At 31.8% G+C, this 16614-nt stretch overlaps 1 protein-coding gene across 1 annotated transcript in view; it reads right to left on the minus strand.

Annotated features, from left to right (window-relative positions):
• Positions 1–4339: 4339 nt before the first annotated feature.
• LOC143389527 (A-kinase anchor protein 9-like) overlaps positions 4340–16614 on the minus strand; it is a 91974-nt gene continuing 79699 nt past the window's right edge. Inside the window, 9 exon segments of the mRNA XM_076842529.1 lie at positions 4340–4534; positions 4756–4947; positions 5841–5962; positions 6095–6158; positions 6563–7048; positions 7526–7666; positions 9340–10412; positions 10781–10979; positions 11314–11466. Of these exon segments, the coding sequence (XP_076698644.1) occupies positions 4340–4534; positions 4756–4947; positions 5841–5962; positions 6095–6158; positions 6563–7048; positions 7526–7666; positions 9340–10412; positions 10781–10979; positions 11314–11466 (2625 nt within the window).

A 16614-nucleotide genomic window follows, 5' to 3' on the forward strand; every position in this document is an offset into this window, starting at 1 on the left:
GAATTTTTTAAAGTAAAGAGAAATACAAATTATTATTATTATTATTATTATTATTTTTTTGCTCTCACCTCCATCATTGGTACCAGGGATTGAACTCACAGAAGCTAAGTCACTTAGCTACATCCCAAGGCCTTTTTTAATTTTTTTTAAATTTGGAGATAGGGCTCAGTGGTTGAGTTCAATCACCGAACTAAAATCTTATACATGTTAAGTAAAAACAGGTTACAAAATATGCATCAGGATCCTGTTTTTATGACAAAAAATATACTTATGTACATATGGACATTGAAAAGGTCTGTAGACATATTTACTTGGGTGTTAAATAGTCATTATTTTAGGATTTATGTGACTCAAGATGTGATTCTTAAGGGTAGAGGTCAATAATTTATACATATAAACATGAATCTACAGAGATACTCATTAAGACTTCAATAGCATTCTATATAAACAATATTAATTACCTCTAAAATTTTTCAATTAAGCCTTTGTCTACAGGGATATGTTTAATTTAACTTATTATACCTGTTTTCTCTGAAGAATTTTAACATGATTCAGCTTTTCAATGACAAATTTTGAGCTTGTGTCATGATTTTAAATCAGCAAAAGCACAGATTTTTCTACAATCACTACATGAAACAGTTACTAAAGATGCATGTGTCCTCAATAGATACGATGAGAATTTAATAACGATTTCCATTTAGAGTTAAATTAAATAGACTTTTATCAAAAACTGGGGAAATGATCCAAGCAAGCATATCACAAAAACAATAATCCAAACAGTTTATAATCATATGAAAAAGCACTAAGCCACTTGAATAATTAAAATCAATTAAAACTACAATTATGTACTGCATGCCAAATGGATTGGCAGCAAAGGTCTAAAAATACCGGAAAGTTGGCAAAGTTGTATATAACACAACTCTCATATACTGCTAGTGCATGCACAAATTGACAAAACTACTTTAAAAAAATTTAGTTTTTAGTTGTAGCTGGACACAATATCTTTATTTTATTTATTTTTATGTGGTGCTGAGGATCAAACCCAGGGCCTCCAATGTGCTCGGTGAGCACTCTACCTGTGAGCCCCTAACAAAACTACTCTTTAAAATAGTTTGGGGTTCTCTAATAAATTTAAAGATATGAATTCTATGACCCAGCAATTTCACTCCTAGAAAGACATAAGTACAATTGCATCAGAAACACTTTGCAACAGTGTCCACAACAGCAATAATTCTAATAGCTAAAAAGTAGAAACAATCCAAATCTAATCAACCACAGAATGAAATATAAGTTGTTGAATATCCAAACAAGAGAATTCTATATGGTAACAAAAATGAACTATAGATAAATGCAGTAAGTTGGGATAATTCAGGAAGGTGACAGAAGCAAGACATAAAATATAAAGTTCAAAAATAGAAACACTTTAAACATATATGATTTTGGAATATATAAATTAGTAATAAAACTAAAGAAAAATCAGGATAATCTGATTTTTAGAGGGGGCCTTTAGGATGTGGGCAATGTTCTACTTCTTAACACAAACAATGTCTCCTCCACAGACATTCATTTAATAATGTAATACTGGGGCTGGAGTTGTGGCTCAGCAGTAGAGTGCTCGTCTAGCATGTGCGAGGCTCTGGGTTCAATCCTCAGCACCACATAAAAATAAATAAATTAAAAAAAGGTATTAAGTACAACTACAACTAAAAAATAAATATTAAAAAAATAAAAAAAATAATGTCATACTGAAGAGTTGAATTGTTCACTTTTCTGTATGTTGTTATAGTTAAATTTTTAAAAAGAGGGATAAAAAAAGAAATGGCTACTTTAATTATGGATTTCCTTTTCCTTTAGGTAGTTATTCTCTAGTATATAAAACACCTTTCTTAATGTACAGCTTTAAGAGAGTTCAACATCTCTAGCAATTAGAGAAATGCAAATCAAAATTACTCTAAGATTTCACCTCACTCCTGTTAGAATGGCAATCAATCATCAAGAATAGAGGCAACAACAAATGTTGTCGAGGATGTGGTGGAACAGGCATACTCATACATTGCTGGAGGGACTGCAAATTGGTGCAACCACTATGGAAAGCAGTATGGAGATTCCTCAGAAAACTGGGAATGGAATCACCCTTTAACCCAGCTATCCAATTCCTTGGTTTATATACCCAAAGGACTTAAAATCAGCACAGTATAGTGATGCAGCTGTATCAATGTTTATAGCAGCTCAATTCACAATAGCTTATCTATGGAACCAACCTATGTATCAATCAACAGATGAATGGATAAAGAAAATGTGGTATATATACTCAATGGAATATTACTCAGAGCTTTAAAGGAGAGTAAAACTATGGCATTTGCCAGAAAATGGTTGGAGTAGGAGAATATCATGGTAAGCAAAATAAGCCAATCCCATAAAACTAAAGGCCAAATGTTTTCTCTAATTTGTGAATGCTAATTCACATAAGGTGGGGGATAGTAGGGAAGAATATGGTTACCTTAGATTAGGTAGAGGGAAGTGATGGGAGAAGACGGAAGGGAATGTGGGGATAGGAAAGATAGTAGAATGAAACAGATATTATTACTGTATGTATATATGTGACTACATGAATAATATGATTCTTCAACATGTATACTCAGAAAAATGAGAAATTATATCCCATCTATGCATGATATATCAAAGTGCATAAATGCACTCTACTGTCATGTATAACCAATTAAAACAAACAAACAAACAAAAAGAGACCATGAAATTAATTTGTTTAACTTGGTCAAGGTAAGGCTACTGTATTTAAAATTAGATACAGTTGTTTAAAATCAATTTGACAATCCTCTCTAGACACTGCAGTAATTACTATAATTAATGTTATGAAAATGAGAAATCAATACCACTGAAAGGAAATGTTTTAACTGAGTAATAATAATGTAAAGTAAAATATTTTCACCCATTTGTATAATTATATGAGTCTGTTTTGTAACATACCTAGGTTTGGTTTATCATTTTCTTGTTCTCTTTTCAAGGTCATTTTCTTGTCATTAATTTGAGCATGTGGTACTTCAATTTCAGATAATAAGCTTCTTCTGTCTATTTTTAACTACTGATTTGATGCTGTTGTAGGTCTTTTCAGGTATTCTGTTTCTTCCAGCATGAATTTTGATAAGTGATTTTTTTTTAATTTCACCTCAATTTTCTTATTTGTATAAATAAAATAATTTATAATATTTTGTTATTTTATTTGTTACATGTTTAATTATGATCTCATATTCATTTATAACATTTGAAAATCATAATGAATTCTCCAGAAAAGATTTTCTTATTAGCATTTTCAAGGAACCAATTTTTAATGATTTATCCTCTATAGTGTACTGTACATTTTATTAATGTTTTTCACTTTATTATAGTTAATCCTCATTATTAATGGATCCTGTGTTTTCAGATTTGTCTACTTGATAAAAAGTTTTTGTAACCCTCAAACCAATACTTGTATTGCTTTGTCAGACACAGTTAGAGTAGTAAAAAATTTAAATTTCCTCATGCACATGTTCCTGGCTAAGTTAAACAAGGGCATACTCTACCTTTGTATTTTAGCTCTCATATTGTACACAAATGTCCTGTTTAGTAACTTGTTTTTCCATATTGTGCTTTTTATTTGTGATTACATGGTTTTAAATGGCCCACAAGTGAAGGGCTTGGTGTTCCTAATTGCAAGAAATCTGTGACGTGCTTTAAGGAGAAAAGTGTGTTAGATAAGCTTCTGTATGATTGCTCTTGGCCATGTTAAACATTAATGAATAATATACAACACAGAAGGTATCTTTTTTCTTTTTTTAATGGCACTGAGTACTGAGCCCAGGGCCAAGAGTATGCTTGGCAAGCATTCTACCACTGAGATACATTTCTTCTCCCCTCCCCATATAAGATTTCTTTAAACACAACCACACAGAAAATAAGATCATGTATTGACTGGTTGATGAAAATATTGTGATTGAGGCTTGCAGTAACCTATTTCTGTATTTCCCACAGGAGCAATGACTCCTTGTAGGTTTATAAAATATAACTGCTGAAAATAATGAGAAGTGACTGTATCTTATTCCTTCTGTTTTCTTTAGGTTTTACAGCTCTTTATAAATTTCCAAGTTTGAGGACTATCTCATTAATTTTAAGTTTTTCTTACTTTCTAATTTAAGACAAAAGGTAATGTTCTTCTCCTAAATACTCTTAGTGGCCCCTGTTAAAAATGCTTATCTTCATACTTAAATTAAGACTCTAAAACAAATCAGCAACTGATTTTTTTATTACTATTAAAAATAGTATTCTTTAAAATAAAATTTTGTTTTTATACTTGTTCTTGTATTCACTGTTCCAAACACTTTAATAATCCAACTGCATCTTTAGTGCCTAGAGCTGTCAGTTCAATCTGAAAAGCAGCTAGCAAAACATTGTGCTCCTTTAAGAAAACATGTTGGAGAGCAAGTAGAAATTCCCCTCACCAGTCCGGGAGGCTCTCATGAGATTGAGAATTATCATTAACCTAGCAGAGTACAAATAACAAAAGTTAGGTTTCAAATAAACATGTTTTTAAAACATTCTACTAACCAAAATAGGTTTTTAAAAGAATGTATGTATTTTTGAGTCTGAAAATACAGACAATAATTTATGTGAAAATTCATATGAAAAAGAATATAATTTACAAAGTTCATTATTGTCATTAAAAATAATAATGCTACAAAGAATATAATATTCTTTGGGTACCTCAGATTCCCTTTGCACTTGTATTTTGGTAATTAAATCCTTAAGAGATGAGATGATATTAAGATAAGATCTTCTCTCTTCTAGCCAAAATTCTGAAACCTGTTGAATAGAATGGTCTTCTCTTTCACCACATGGTGACTCAGTGAGAGAAAGCACCTGCAAGCCCTCATTATGAACAGCTCTCAGTAATCCCTAGAAACCAAAATCCAAAAGGCAAAGTTATGACAACTTCTCCAAATGCTGAAAAAATGAGAGCTACAAGGAGAAATATTAAGCAATATAGCATTATGAAGCAAAATAGATTTAGAAAAGGAACCGCAGAAAAGAAACTCCAGGAACCTTTACTAAATGCCTTCTTCCTGTGGAGAGCTAAGTCAATTGCAACAGATGGTCTATGATTTCCATAGCTTTCACCTCTAAGTTCCTTCAGTTTAGCTAATGTACTCTTCCTAGATTTAATGATTAGCCATTGATTTGACCAAAAGAAATACCGTGGGAAAAACTTCCAGTCCTTGAGACTGCTTTTATAATTTTGGCAAACAAAATCAGCAATAATAAAAATTATTTTTTTAAATCTTCATAACATAATTATTTAATATATTGTATTTTATTATTTGTGGAATATGGAAATAAAATGAAATACAATATATTATTATTTGTGGAATATGGAAATAAAATGAAATAGATTCTCATGGATTCTTTTTTCTTTTAAGTCATTTATTTTAGCCTGTTTTCATTTGAAGCATGAGGTGAGTGCTACCTTTTGCTTCTATTTGATGGGGTAGACTGTACTAGACATTGTTTGAGCAACCAGGGATGCTACTTCCAACATCCTTTTTTCTCAATATCTAGTTAACAGAGAATTGACCAAAAGATCTGGTCACTAATTCTGGAAGAAAGGAGGGAGTGAAGGGAAGCATATTTTCTCCCTCTCTCTCCCCCTTCCTTCGATCTTTCTTGCTATACAGTTTTTTTGCAGAGATGCAGTATATAACTTTAAATACACTACTATGTTCAACATAGAAATTATACTGGCTAAGTTTACTAAAATATACTGTGTTTCAGTAATATTTATCTTTCAGTACCTTTATTTTCTTTGGAAATGATTCTGTTATATTTTCACCTTCTTCTCCTCGTCCTTCCGATGCTGTGTCAAATCCCTGATTTTGTGTAAGATAAACTCCCTGACTCCAGTCTGATCCAGAATCTAAAAATAAAGAAAACAATCATTTGTTGTTAAACAAACAAACAAACAAAAATAAAAAACATACCCTCTTCAAACAAAAATAACATGTTTTAATCAAATACTATAAACATTCCAGAATTTTATATAACTTACCACTGGAATATATTTCTCTAGTTTTGTAAGCATTAGAATACATTAGTTCAGGAATCAAGGATCCCTAATTAGAAAAAAGAAACAACATACATAAAAATTTTTGTTTTAATAAAAACAGAACCCAATTAATTATTTTGCTGTTATAATGCTCTAAAAAGAAAAAAAAGGGGGAAAGAAAAAGAAAAAAATTCAATCTAAGCATACTTGAAATGAAACTATGATTTATAACAAGTCTATAATTTTTTCCTTAAGGATATTACCATAGTAAGAAGAGATAGTTATTATTTAAGGAATCATAACAAGTTGTAAACTTACATAAGGACTCTACTATCTAATACAATGGGGACACTTAAATTCTAATAGTATAAAGAAGAGATATTTCTCAAATTTCTTTTAAAATTTTTGCTTAAAAACAGATTGTTGACAACAGTGGAAAGTCCCCCCACATGACAACAACAAAATAAATACCTCTTTAGGTCTCAGACACTGTATCACTGCCTTCAATGTACCACACTCCTCTGTCAGTAACTCAACAGCAACATAATGTTCCTTCTTTAAAGTTTCAGTTTCTGAAATATGTCTGGATTCCATATCCAAAATTTCAGTGGCATGAAGTTCTTGTATGTGTTCAATTCTTTCAGTAAATTGCCTAATTATTTCAGAGACTTTTTCTGAGGAACAGCTAGTCTGTATATCAATTTGAATTCCTGCATTTTTAACAAGAATTTGTGGAGTCTGGTTGCTCATGTTGACCTTGAGTATTTGGTCCGTTTGGGATGCAGTGTTTTTACCTACTACAATAGGAAGTGGCTCTAAGCAGATGTTTCTGTTTGTTGGTACTTCAGACTTATCCTCTTTTATTAAAAAGTGGGATAATTTCTTTTTTTCCTCGACAAGTTGATTCTTAACTTGGCTTAAATCTCTCTGAAGAGATGCCATATTTGTCTCTTTTACCTAAAACACAGATGAATTAAGTTGAAAATCTTGCACATCAAATGAAGAACTTACAGTGGAGAGGGAAAGAGTATTATTTCATTTATATGTTCACTTGCCTCAGAATAATAGGAAAAACACTTTGGAAACTGTAATACATATATACTTTCGCATGTATGTATGGTCACAGGTTACTACAAAATTGAAATAATTTTATTAGCCTTTACTTTTGTTTCCAAGGGGATTTAAGTTCTCTTTAACAGCAGTTTTTCGCTTCCTTTGCTAAAAGACTAGAGATTAAAAGCATTCTTCTAATATAAAGATTCCTAGCAAAACAAGCAAGGAGATGGTGAATAGATTTATAACAATGAATTTTTCAAAAAGACTTGTAAATTTAGTTTTTAAGTTATGGCTCTGGACTTGTTTCTATAGGACAATTTGAAAGGGAATTAAGATGGGTAGAAATGAATGAATTAGGAGTTATGTTACTTGTCTTACCAAAAGCTCTTTTTGAAGTTTTTCTGTGCTTTCTTTGAAAGTGGCAAGTTCTTCTTTGGTAGCCACTAACTCGATTCTAAGAGCCTCAAGTTCTTCAAAAAATCTACTTTCTCCACTGGCATTTATTTACTCAGTAGTTGTCTGGATACAGTAGAAAACATAAGAAATACATCATTAAAAAGAAAGAGCTAAATTCAAAGCATTTACACATTCTAATGAAGCTTTTCTAAGACTGACTGCATAGGGGTTTTAGTGATAAATGCTCTTTTAACAAACAGTGAAACATTTTAAGAACCATCATTTTGTATTCTTAAGGAAATAAGAAAGATTTTCTGGGAATGAAAGACAAATCATGCCATTAATATATATAACATTGATAAATTATTGATAAAAATATTCTTTGTGCCACTCAAAAGTTTCCTATTTATATTACTTTCCTCAAAAGATATGAGCTCAAAGATAATTATTATAAGTTATACCTAAAAAGTTATATTAATATTTTAATAATTATTACCTACAGTAATATGCAATTCCAATGAGATAGGAAGAAAAAGTATAGTGAATGAAATTATTATCCTTTGCCAATATAAATTAAGTAGACATAAAATCCCAATGTATCAATCTTCTGGGGCAGATAAGACTGAACTTCTGGTACTTGAAATTGTAAGTTTATTAAGTGAGGGAACTTGTCATGTCTGTCATACACTAAGAAATAACTGCAATTTCTGATCTTTATGTAAGTAGACTTAGGTCAGTTACAAATTTTTCCTAAGAAGAATAAAATATATTATGAGGCATAAAATTTGCCAAGCTAATAACTTGTTACTCATATGTTAATTCAATATGAATATATTTTGATATTTTTATAATTGTATCTCACCTACATAACTTTCACAGATTTTATGCCAAAATTGTTTTTGCAAAAGTGTGGTATGACCATTTTATAAAGCTCTCCCCCAACCAAAAAAAAATTGTGCTGGTATTAATTTAAAATCATCTATTAATAAATTGTCTTCGGTGCAAGATTAGAATGTATAGAATACTTATGAATATACATTACTATGGTTTTGATGATTATAGGGTGCACTATGGTACTTAAAAGAGATGATGACATAACATATTTAGTAGAGGTACATTAAGGGGGGAAATATCCACAGAAATTCTAGAGGACATTTGCTAACTTTAATGTCTCCATATTTATTTGAACTGTTCTAATTAATGACAACGCTGATTGAATAAAGATGTTTGAAGATCACAAAATATAATTAGGGCCCATTATTCTAATGATAATAAAATGACCCTATAGTGTTAAATTTAATCTGGTCTCTATACCTTGAGTTTCTGTGTAAGAAACTGCAATATAACTTGGTAGGGAAACAAATGAACAGAGTATAATCAACTACTAAGTCTCAGCCAATGATAATAGGCAACTATGTTTCAGCCAATCATAGGCAATCAACCAATCAAATCACATCCAAACAAGGTCTAACCATGACCAATCAAGCAATTTCTGAATTTTATTTGTGAGTTCTGCCTCTAAATCCATCCACTATTGCACAGTGAAGCTGTTCGAATCTCTTCTGTTTCTGAGTGTTGCACAATGCATGTAGCACTTTTTGCTCAAACAAACTCTTTAATTTGTCTAAAGTTCTTTAAGAACAGTATGATTTTTTTTAATAAAATCCCATTATGTATAAATTGGTAGGTGTCAGCAGAACTGTTTGGCTTAGTAAATTACCAATCAGCTTAATAAGCAAAGGAAAAAAAAGAGTTTCTTAGGGTATTTATTTTAAAAATTCAAATATAAAACTAACCTTGAGAAGAAAATCTCCATGAGGGCTTCTTTTCCTTTCTTTTCCTTCTAGTTTTTTCTTACTGTCCTCCAATAACTTTTGCAGTTCTATCAGCTTCTTTTCTTTTTCCAAAGCATTTTTCTCTGCAGTTTCTACTTGTTCTTTTTCTGAAATCAAAGTAGTATGCATTTCAATCACTTGTCTTTCTAAGTCTGATATTCTCAAGGTTAATGCAGACATATCTGACTCCATCTTGTTTTCTGTTATTTGATTTAAATTCTGCATATTTTCCTTTTCAAGTTCTGATGAAGCTATTCCTTTATCTTCATAGAATTTCACATATTCCTGAACTGCCTCAAGTTGGACTTGACTTACAAGAGCAGCAGCTACTTTCTCCTCAAGTACTTTCTGTAGGTTTACAATCTTCTTCTGAAGCATTTCTGTTTCAGATTGGCCTTGTTCTTTTATGTCTTCTATTTGTTTATAACACTGGATAAGTTCTAAGTCCTTTGTGCTAACAGAGCTCTCAAGCTGTAGCAGTTTTGTTTCCAAATTTCTGGAAACTTCGGTGCTTTCTTCAAAAGATCTGAGATACATATTGTTCTCAGGGGGTTTAAGAACATCTTCAATATGGATTACTTCCAGTTCGGGTTGGTCTTTGCTGAGATCATCTATAGTCATGCTAACACTTTCATCTGGTATTCTTTGGATTTTTTCCTTATGGTCATGTTCTCTCTTCAAGTTGACTAATTCTTGTGTTAGCTGATCCATTTTAAAATTGGTTTCTTTAAGTACATTTTTTGTGAAGGCCATTTCTTCCTTAGTGATTTCTACTTGCTGTTCCAAAGCCAGCTTTTCAGCTATAACCTTTTCCAACTGATGTTTCAAGCTGTCCTCTTGTTCTGAGGGGGAATTGGTATCCAACAACATATTCTGTTTAATATATGACAATTCCTCCTGAAGTTTTTCAATCACTTCATTGAGCTTGTCTGTTTCTTCTTCTCTATTTTTCTTCAAACGTTCTTGATCACTCTTTAGACATTCTATTTGGGCTTCAAGATCCCTTATCAGTTCATTTTTTTTCTTCAAAAATCCTATTAGTTAATTCAAAAAAGGGAAACACAGAAAAGTATGAATTCATATTTTAAAATTTTGTTTTATTTTAGGGTAAAAACTTAAAGATGATCAGGCACAAAAGCTGTATAGCTTGTCAGATACATTATGTTACTTTCAATATAGACCAACACCTCCCTTATCACATCAAACAAAGACCTTATTTAGAACATCATTCTGGAAGTTCTATTACACATAAGTGGCTTATGCTTTTAGTATTTGATTCTCTAATAGGATATTGTCAACATTAGTACATTTTATTGGAAAGGATAAAATACTGAATTAAGTCTATAACAGATGGCATCCAAAGCTAATTACTCTATTTAACTATTAGATTTCAGATAATAACCAATTTTAAATGAGTATACCTTGTTATCTGTTGTAAGTCTAAGTTGTTGATGAAAGTCTCTAATTTGGTCATTTAATCGATCAATTTTTACCTCTTTTTCCTGTATTATTTGAGCAAATTTCCCAAATAGCATATGCTGGTCATGAGTAGAGACAGCCTCAGGATCCATTATGGCAAATCTCAATTTCTCCATTTCATCCTAGTGACAAAAATAACTATCATAGTTGGATGTATTCATGACTGGCATTTTTCACAACATTGTTTCAATTAAGTCTTATAAAAAATACATTTCCTACAATGTACAAGTAAAAAAAAATAGACATAATGTAGATCAATAATTCTTGAAATATTTTAATCAAAGATCTCAAAAATTTAATTATAAACAGAAAATAAGTTCCACGCAAATCTATTTGCTTGCTAGTGTTCTTTGAGTGAGTATTATTTAGATCTGGACTTAGTAAATTTTTATTATAACTACATAGGAGCAAAACTTATTATCTCTTTATAGAAAATTTTTTTTCTAAAATAGTTACCTTGAATAATTTATTTTCTTGTTCAAGTTCCTGTAGACAGGTAGTGGATTCCTTTTTCTGTATTTCCAATTGTATATGTAGTTGCTGAACTTCTTCATTTTTATTTTCAAGCTCATCTCTAAATTGCTCTACTTGTTCTTCTAAGTTTGTTATCTTTAATATCAAAATTATGAAAAGTAAAGAAAAAAAACTTTATACAGATGTTTGTCGAGATAGAATTAAGAATGTTGGGGCTGGGGCTGTAGCTCAGTGGTAAAACACCTGTTGTGCACATGTGAGGCACTTGGTTTGATCCTCAGTACCACATAAAAATAAATAAACATATTGTGTCCAACTACAACTAAAAAAGAAATTTTTAAAAAAGAATGTTTTATTTGCTTTATAAAATACATATGCTTAATTCATAAGAATAAAGGAAAGTGGTTTTCTAAGCCAGCCATACCTGTATGGTTCCTAGACATGCTCACACTGCACATTCTTTTTTTGTTGTTTTTTGGTTTGTTTATTTTGTTTTTGTTTTGGCACTGGGGACTGAACCCAAGGGAGCTTTACCATGGAACCACATCCCCAGCCCTTTTTTTCATTTTACAGTTTTTAGATACAGTCATGCTTAGTAAGTTGCTTAGGGTCTTGCTAAGTTGCTGAGGCTGACCTCAAACTTGCAATCTTCCTGCCTCAGACTTCTGAGTTGTGGGATTATAGGTGTGTGCCACCGTGCCTGTCACCTGCACATTCTTAAACCATCTTGCCCAAGCAGAAGACACCTTAAAGAAGGACACCAGGAAACATTTTCTCCCATAAGCAGAAAGAGTCACAGAAAGGAGTAGTCCACATGCTAACCCTTATGTTAAATTCAGTTAGAATTAAGTCAGTTGCTATTGAAAAGCTTAGAAAAATTGTAGAATTAATTCAGTTATTCTAGTATCAAATAAAACTAACTTAATATAGTCCCACAAATATCTAATTATAATCCATTGAATGCCCTGGCTGCTTTGTGGTTTGATTAAGCAGATGGAAGCAGAGATACACAATAAGGTCAAGAGATCCTTAGGTCTGAATTGCAGAGTAAGTTAAACAAAATAATTTTAGTAGAAAATCAGGGAGCTCTTACTTATAGGAAAACAGAAATTTAATTTTTGAAGATGGATTATTAGTAATAAAAGTAAAATAATCCTCTTTGATGGTTATACAAAAAAATGAACCTGATGATGAATATTAAGAGCTAATTATTGCTCTATTTAAAAATATGGGTTTGATTGAGGACATTAGCAGTCACTTTAGCTCACTGCTTCACAGCTACTTAATATTTAATAAATGAATTTATAAACATATATTTACTTGATGATCAAAAATGTTGCATTAACAGCAACCTAAGATACAGAAGCAGTGTTTAGTAGTAACTGGCTCAGAGCCAACTTTAAATCATTTAGTGCCTTAAAGTTGAAAAGGGGCATATGTTGCTTATATACTGATACATCACATAATTAGAATCATTCAAGCACAGGCAAGGCAAGGTCTTAAAAATCAGCCTAAAAAGAGAAGTCAGCAAGGAAAAAAAAATCAGCCTAATATTTCTTAAACAGAAATGGTATCAATACTAAATAATGGCTATTATTTATAGAGAATTACTGCTAGGCATGGGTACAAAGTGCTTTATATATTGTTATTTTTAAAAAAGCCTGTTACAACCTTAGGAGCTCTATTCTATGATTAACCCCATTTCAGAAGTAAGGAAGGGAGTTACAGCAAGGAGTAACTTGTCCTGAGGTCACATGTCTACTATGTGGTGAAACCACCTTTTGAACCTGGGGAGTTCCAGTCCTAAACTATAATTTATCTTGTTTTTAATAACTAATGTCTAAGACCTCTATTTAAAATTTTTTGTAACACTGATATTAAATTCTGTAGACACTAAAACATGTTTAGTGGTTGTACATATATAATTTCCAGGTTAGTTTATTGAAAATTGTGATGACTGTATCTTCTTCAAAGTTATCTGACAGTAGTTACACATATTCTTCTCTTCTATAACAAATTTTAATGACAAGGTATTATAAAATCAACATACACATAGTTATTTAAGTTCAAAATTGCTGCCCCACCTCACATGACCTTTTTTTCCCTTGTGACATCACTTAATAGTCAAAGTCTTAGCTCTATGTCTTAAAAGCCCTGCTATTCAAAGTGTAGTCTCTGGAGCAGCAGAATAGGTATCATGTGAGAGCACGTTTGATGCACAGAATCTTGTGCTGCACTCAAAATCTGCATTTTGGGAGCTGAGGTTGTGGCTCAGTGGTAGAGCACTTGCCTAGCATGCATGAGCACAGGGTTTGATCTTCAGCACCACATTAGGAAAAAAAGGTATTTAGTTTCTCTACAACTAAAAATTTTAAAAAAAAGATAAAAAAGACCTGCACTTTAACAAGATCCCCAGCTGATTCATATGCAGAGAAGGACTGGTTTAAAGTACTAACACTTTTATTTTAAGTAGCTGAACTTGAGACATCACATCAGACCTTAATTACTCCAAATGACACTATGGAACATTCTTGTTATTCAAGCAGACTCTAGTTTCAGGCTGTCTTATAACAACACCCAAACCAGAAGAACATTAGAAAGGTTTAAACTTGTTTTACTTATCTACCAATTGATATATAGACTATTTGGATGACACTAATTTGTACCTATTTGAGTTTTATTTTATTTTATTTTTAAGTGTTTCTTTTTCTCATAAAAAAAGTATAGGGGCTGGGGTTGTGGCTCAGTGGTAGAGCAAATGTTTGCCTGGCATGTGTGAGCCACTGCATTCGATTCTCAGCACCACATAAAATCAAAAAATAAAATAAAGGTCCATCAACAACTTTAAAAAAATGTTAAAAAAACTTATATGTTCCACTAATTAGATAGCATATTCCTTGAAGTCTGGTGTTGATTTCACAACTGAACAAAAGTGCTTTACATGCAGAAACAGTTTAATAATAAATGTTGAATGACAGTCTTTAACATTTTTTCACTAACAAGCAAAATATATTCAGTGTTCTGGCAGTATAGCATCATAGGGTTCCAGAATCAGTTCTTTCTGTCTGTACTAAGTACTAACCTCTCTTAAGGATCAGCTCACACATTGGCAAATTAGGATATTTTAGAACAGAACCTATTCCCAGGGAGACTGTTAAGGGTTAATGGGATAAGGCATTTAATATACTTTCTAGACTCAGCCCTCAGCAAAGTTAACTATTATTTACTATTGCTATCTGTAAACTAGAGCTCATTAATTCTAAAACTTATTGAAGGAATCCTTTTCTCAAAATAACTATTGTCTCCACAATATTTCCTTCTCCTATAAGAAGCTGTTTTCTTCTTTTTATTCATCCCACATTTCTACGTAGTTTAATGAACTTTCAAAAAAATGTTTTATTCAAATCTAGGTTTTGGGAGTATTTGAACATCTCAACTATAATGATACATAAGGATATCTTTATGTTTATACTCAATAGGACATCTGAAAACATTTGCCTAGTTTTCAGGATAGAATGCTTAAGTTATTTTCATTGAAAGACATATGTTTTAATTCTACATTCATTATTCAGTTATAGGTAAGGGAGGGAGTTCTGATAGAATACTCATTATAGTTATTTAAAGCAAGTAAATGAAGGTCAGCTGCTATTTTAATCTGTATATATTCACTCAACATCTTTGGCTCTGGGTCTCTATCTGTAAAAACTGAAAGTCAGTTAACAGATGCTCTCTATGGTTTCTTATAGTTCTGAACTACTAGTGCTATAATCCTGAGTAAAAGGTAGATGTGTATTAGAAACTTAATTCAGGAAATTAAGGTGTTAGTAGATATATATTACATTCAAAAGATAATAAAAATAATAGGGCATGGTGGCACATGAATGTAGTCCCAGCTACTAAGGAAGCTGATGTGAGAGGATTGCTTGAACCCTGTAATTTGGAGTTTATAGCCAGCCTGGCACTATACTTAATGGCTTCCATCTCAAAATACAAAAACAAAAACAAAAAAAACTTGTGTGTGTGTGTGTGTGTGTGTGTGTGTGTATGTATGTATGTATAGAATTAGGGCTAAGGAAATAACTCAGTGATGGAATGCTTGTGTGATGCCCTTTGACCCCCAGAACACACACACAAATGAAGAGAAATAACTAGTAAGCTACACCAAGATTCCTTAATCAACTACCACTACTTTTAGATCCAGTTGTGAAGGTTCATTTTTTGGGGGAGGAGATTATTCAGTATTTAAGATAAATCATTAAGTATTAATTCCTTTCAAATATACAGAAATAGTTACACAAAAATAAATGTTCTCACTGCCTTCAATGAAAACTCCAAACCTAATAAACAAGAACTTCTCAGATGTTACATAAAAATGGGAAAACGATCCTTCTCATGGATAATTTCAACTATAGTAATTTCTATGGATTCCTTTTTTCTTCTTTGAACTACACATTTGCTGAACCGTCATTTTGGCTGATGTCTAAATTAGTTTTGTAAACAGATTTCCAAGTACTTATTAACAAATACTTCTATGATATTTAAGGAAAATAAGTATTTGTTAAAATAAATTTAAATGTTCTGAGAAAAATTCTATGGAAAGAGACAAAAACATAATTAAAAACATTTTAAACATTTAAAATTATTTACTACTATACAATGTTGAGTATTATATGTTTTAGGAAAACTATTAGTAGACAATAAAAGTTATGATTACTATAGCTCTAAAGGTAAATTTTCTTTTCTTGTTCTCACAGGGGTATTATTATGTTGTATAGGCTGACCTTAACCTCCTTGGCTCAAGTGATTCATTCTCCTGCCTCAGCGTCCTGAGAAGCAGGGACTACAGGCATGCACCATGCCTAATTGAATCCTTCTCATTAAGAAGGAGGGAGAAGGGCAACACAGGATAACTTTATAGTTACTTTCTTGTTATTATTTTGTGGTGCTGCAGATTCAAACCCACATTGAGCTAAATTCCCATTCCTATTTCATTATTAATCTTTTAAGCACAAGCTTCATATGTTGTAAAACAACACTATCAATTCTCAGGGAAAAGTTTAAAAAGAAAAAGGAAAGCAAGCAAACCCAAATTCACAGTAGAGGGGAGCAAAAACTCAATTCCCATAGCACGAACAGGAGAAGAAAGATGCTGCCTTTTGTCCTAACTACTACATTTCTCTCCACTGTCCTCTTCACTCAGCCCATACCTGCTAAATTGTCCTTTCTCACTCTCTAAATTTCTTCTTGCTTCAAAGTGCTCACACTAGTTATCTTCTCAACCTG

Source organism: Callospermophilus lateralis, unplaced genomic scaffold, assembly GCF_048772815.1.
Source record: "Callospermophilus lateralis isolate mCalLat2 unplaced genomic scaffold, mCalLat2.hap1 Scaffold_63, whole genome shotgun sequence".
In the NCBI taxonomy this organism is placed as follows: domain Eukaryota; kingdom Metazoa; phylum Chordata; class Mammalia; order Rodentia; family Sciuridae; genus Callospermophilus; species Callospermophilus lateralis.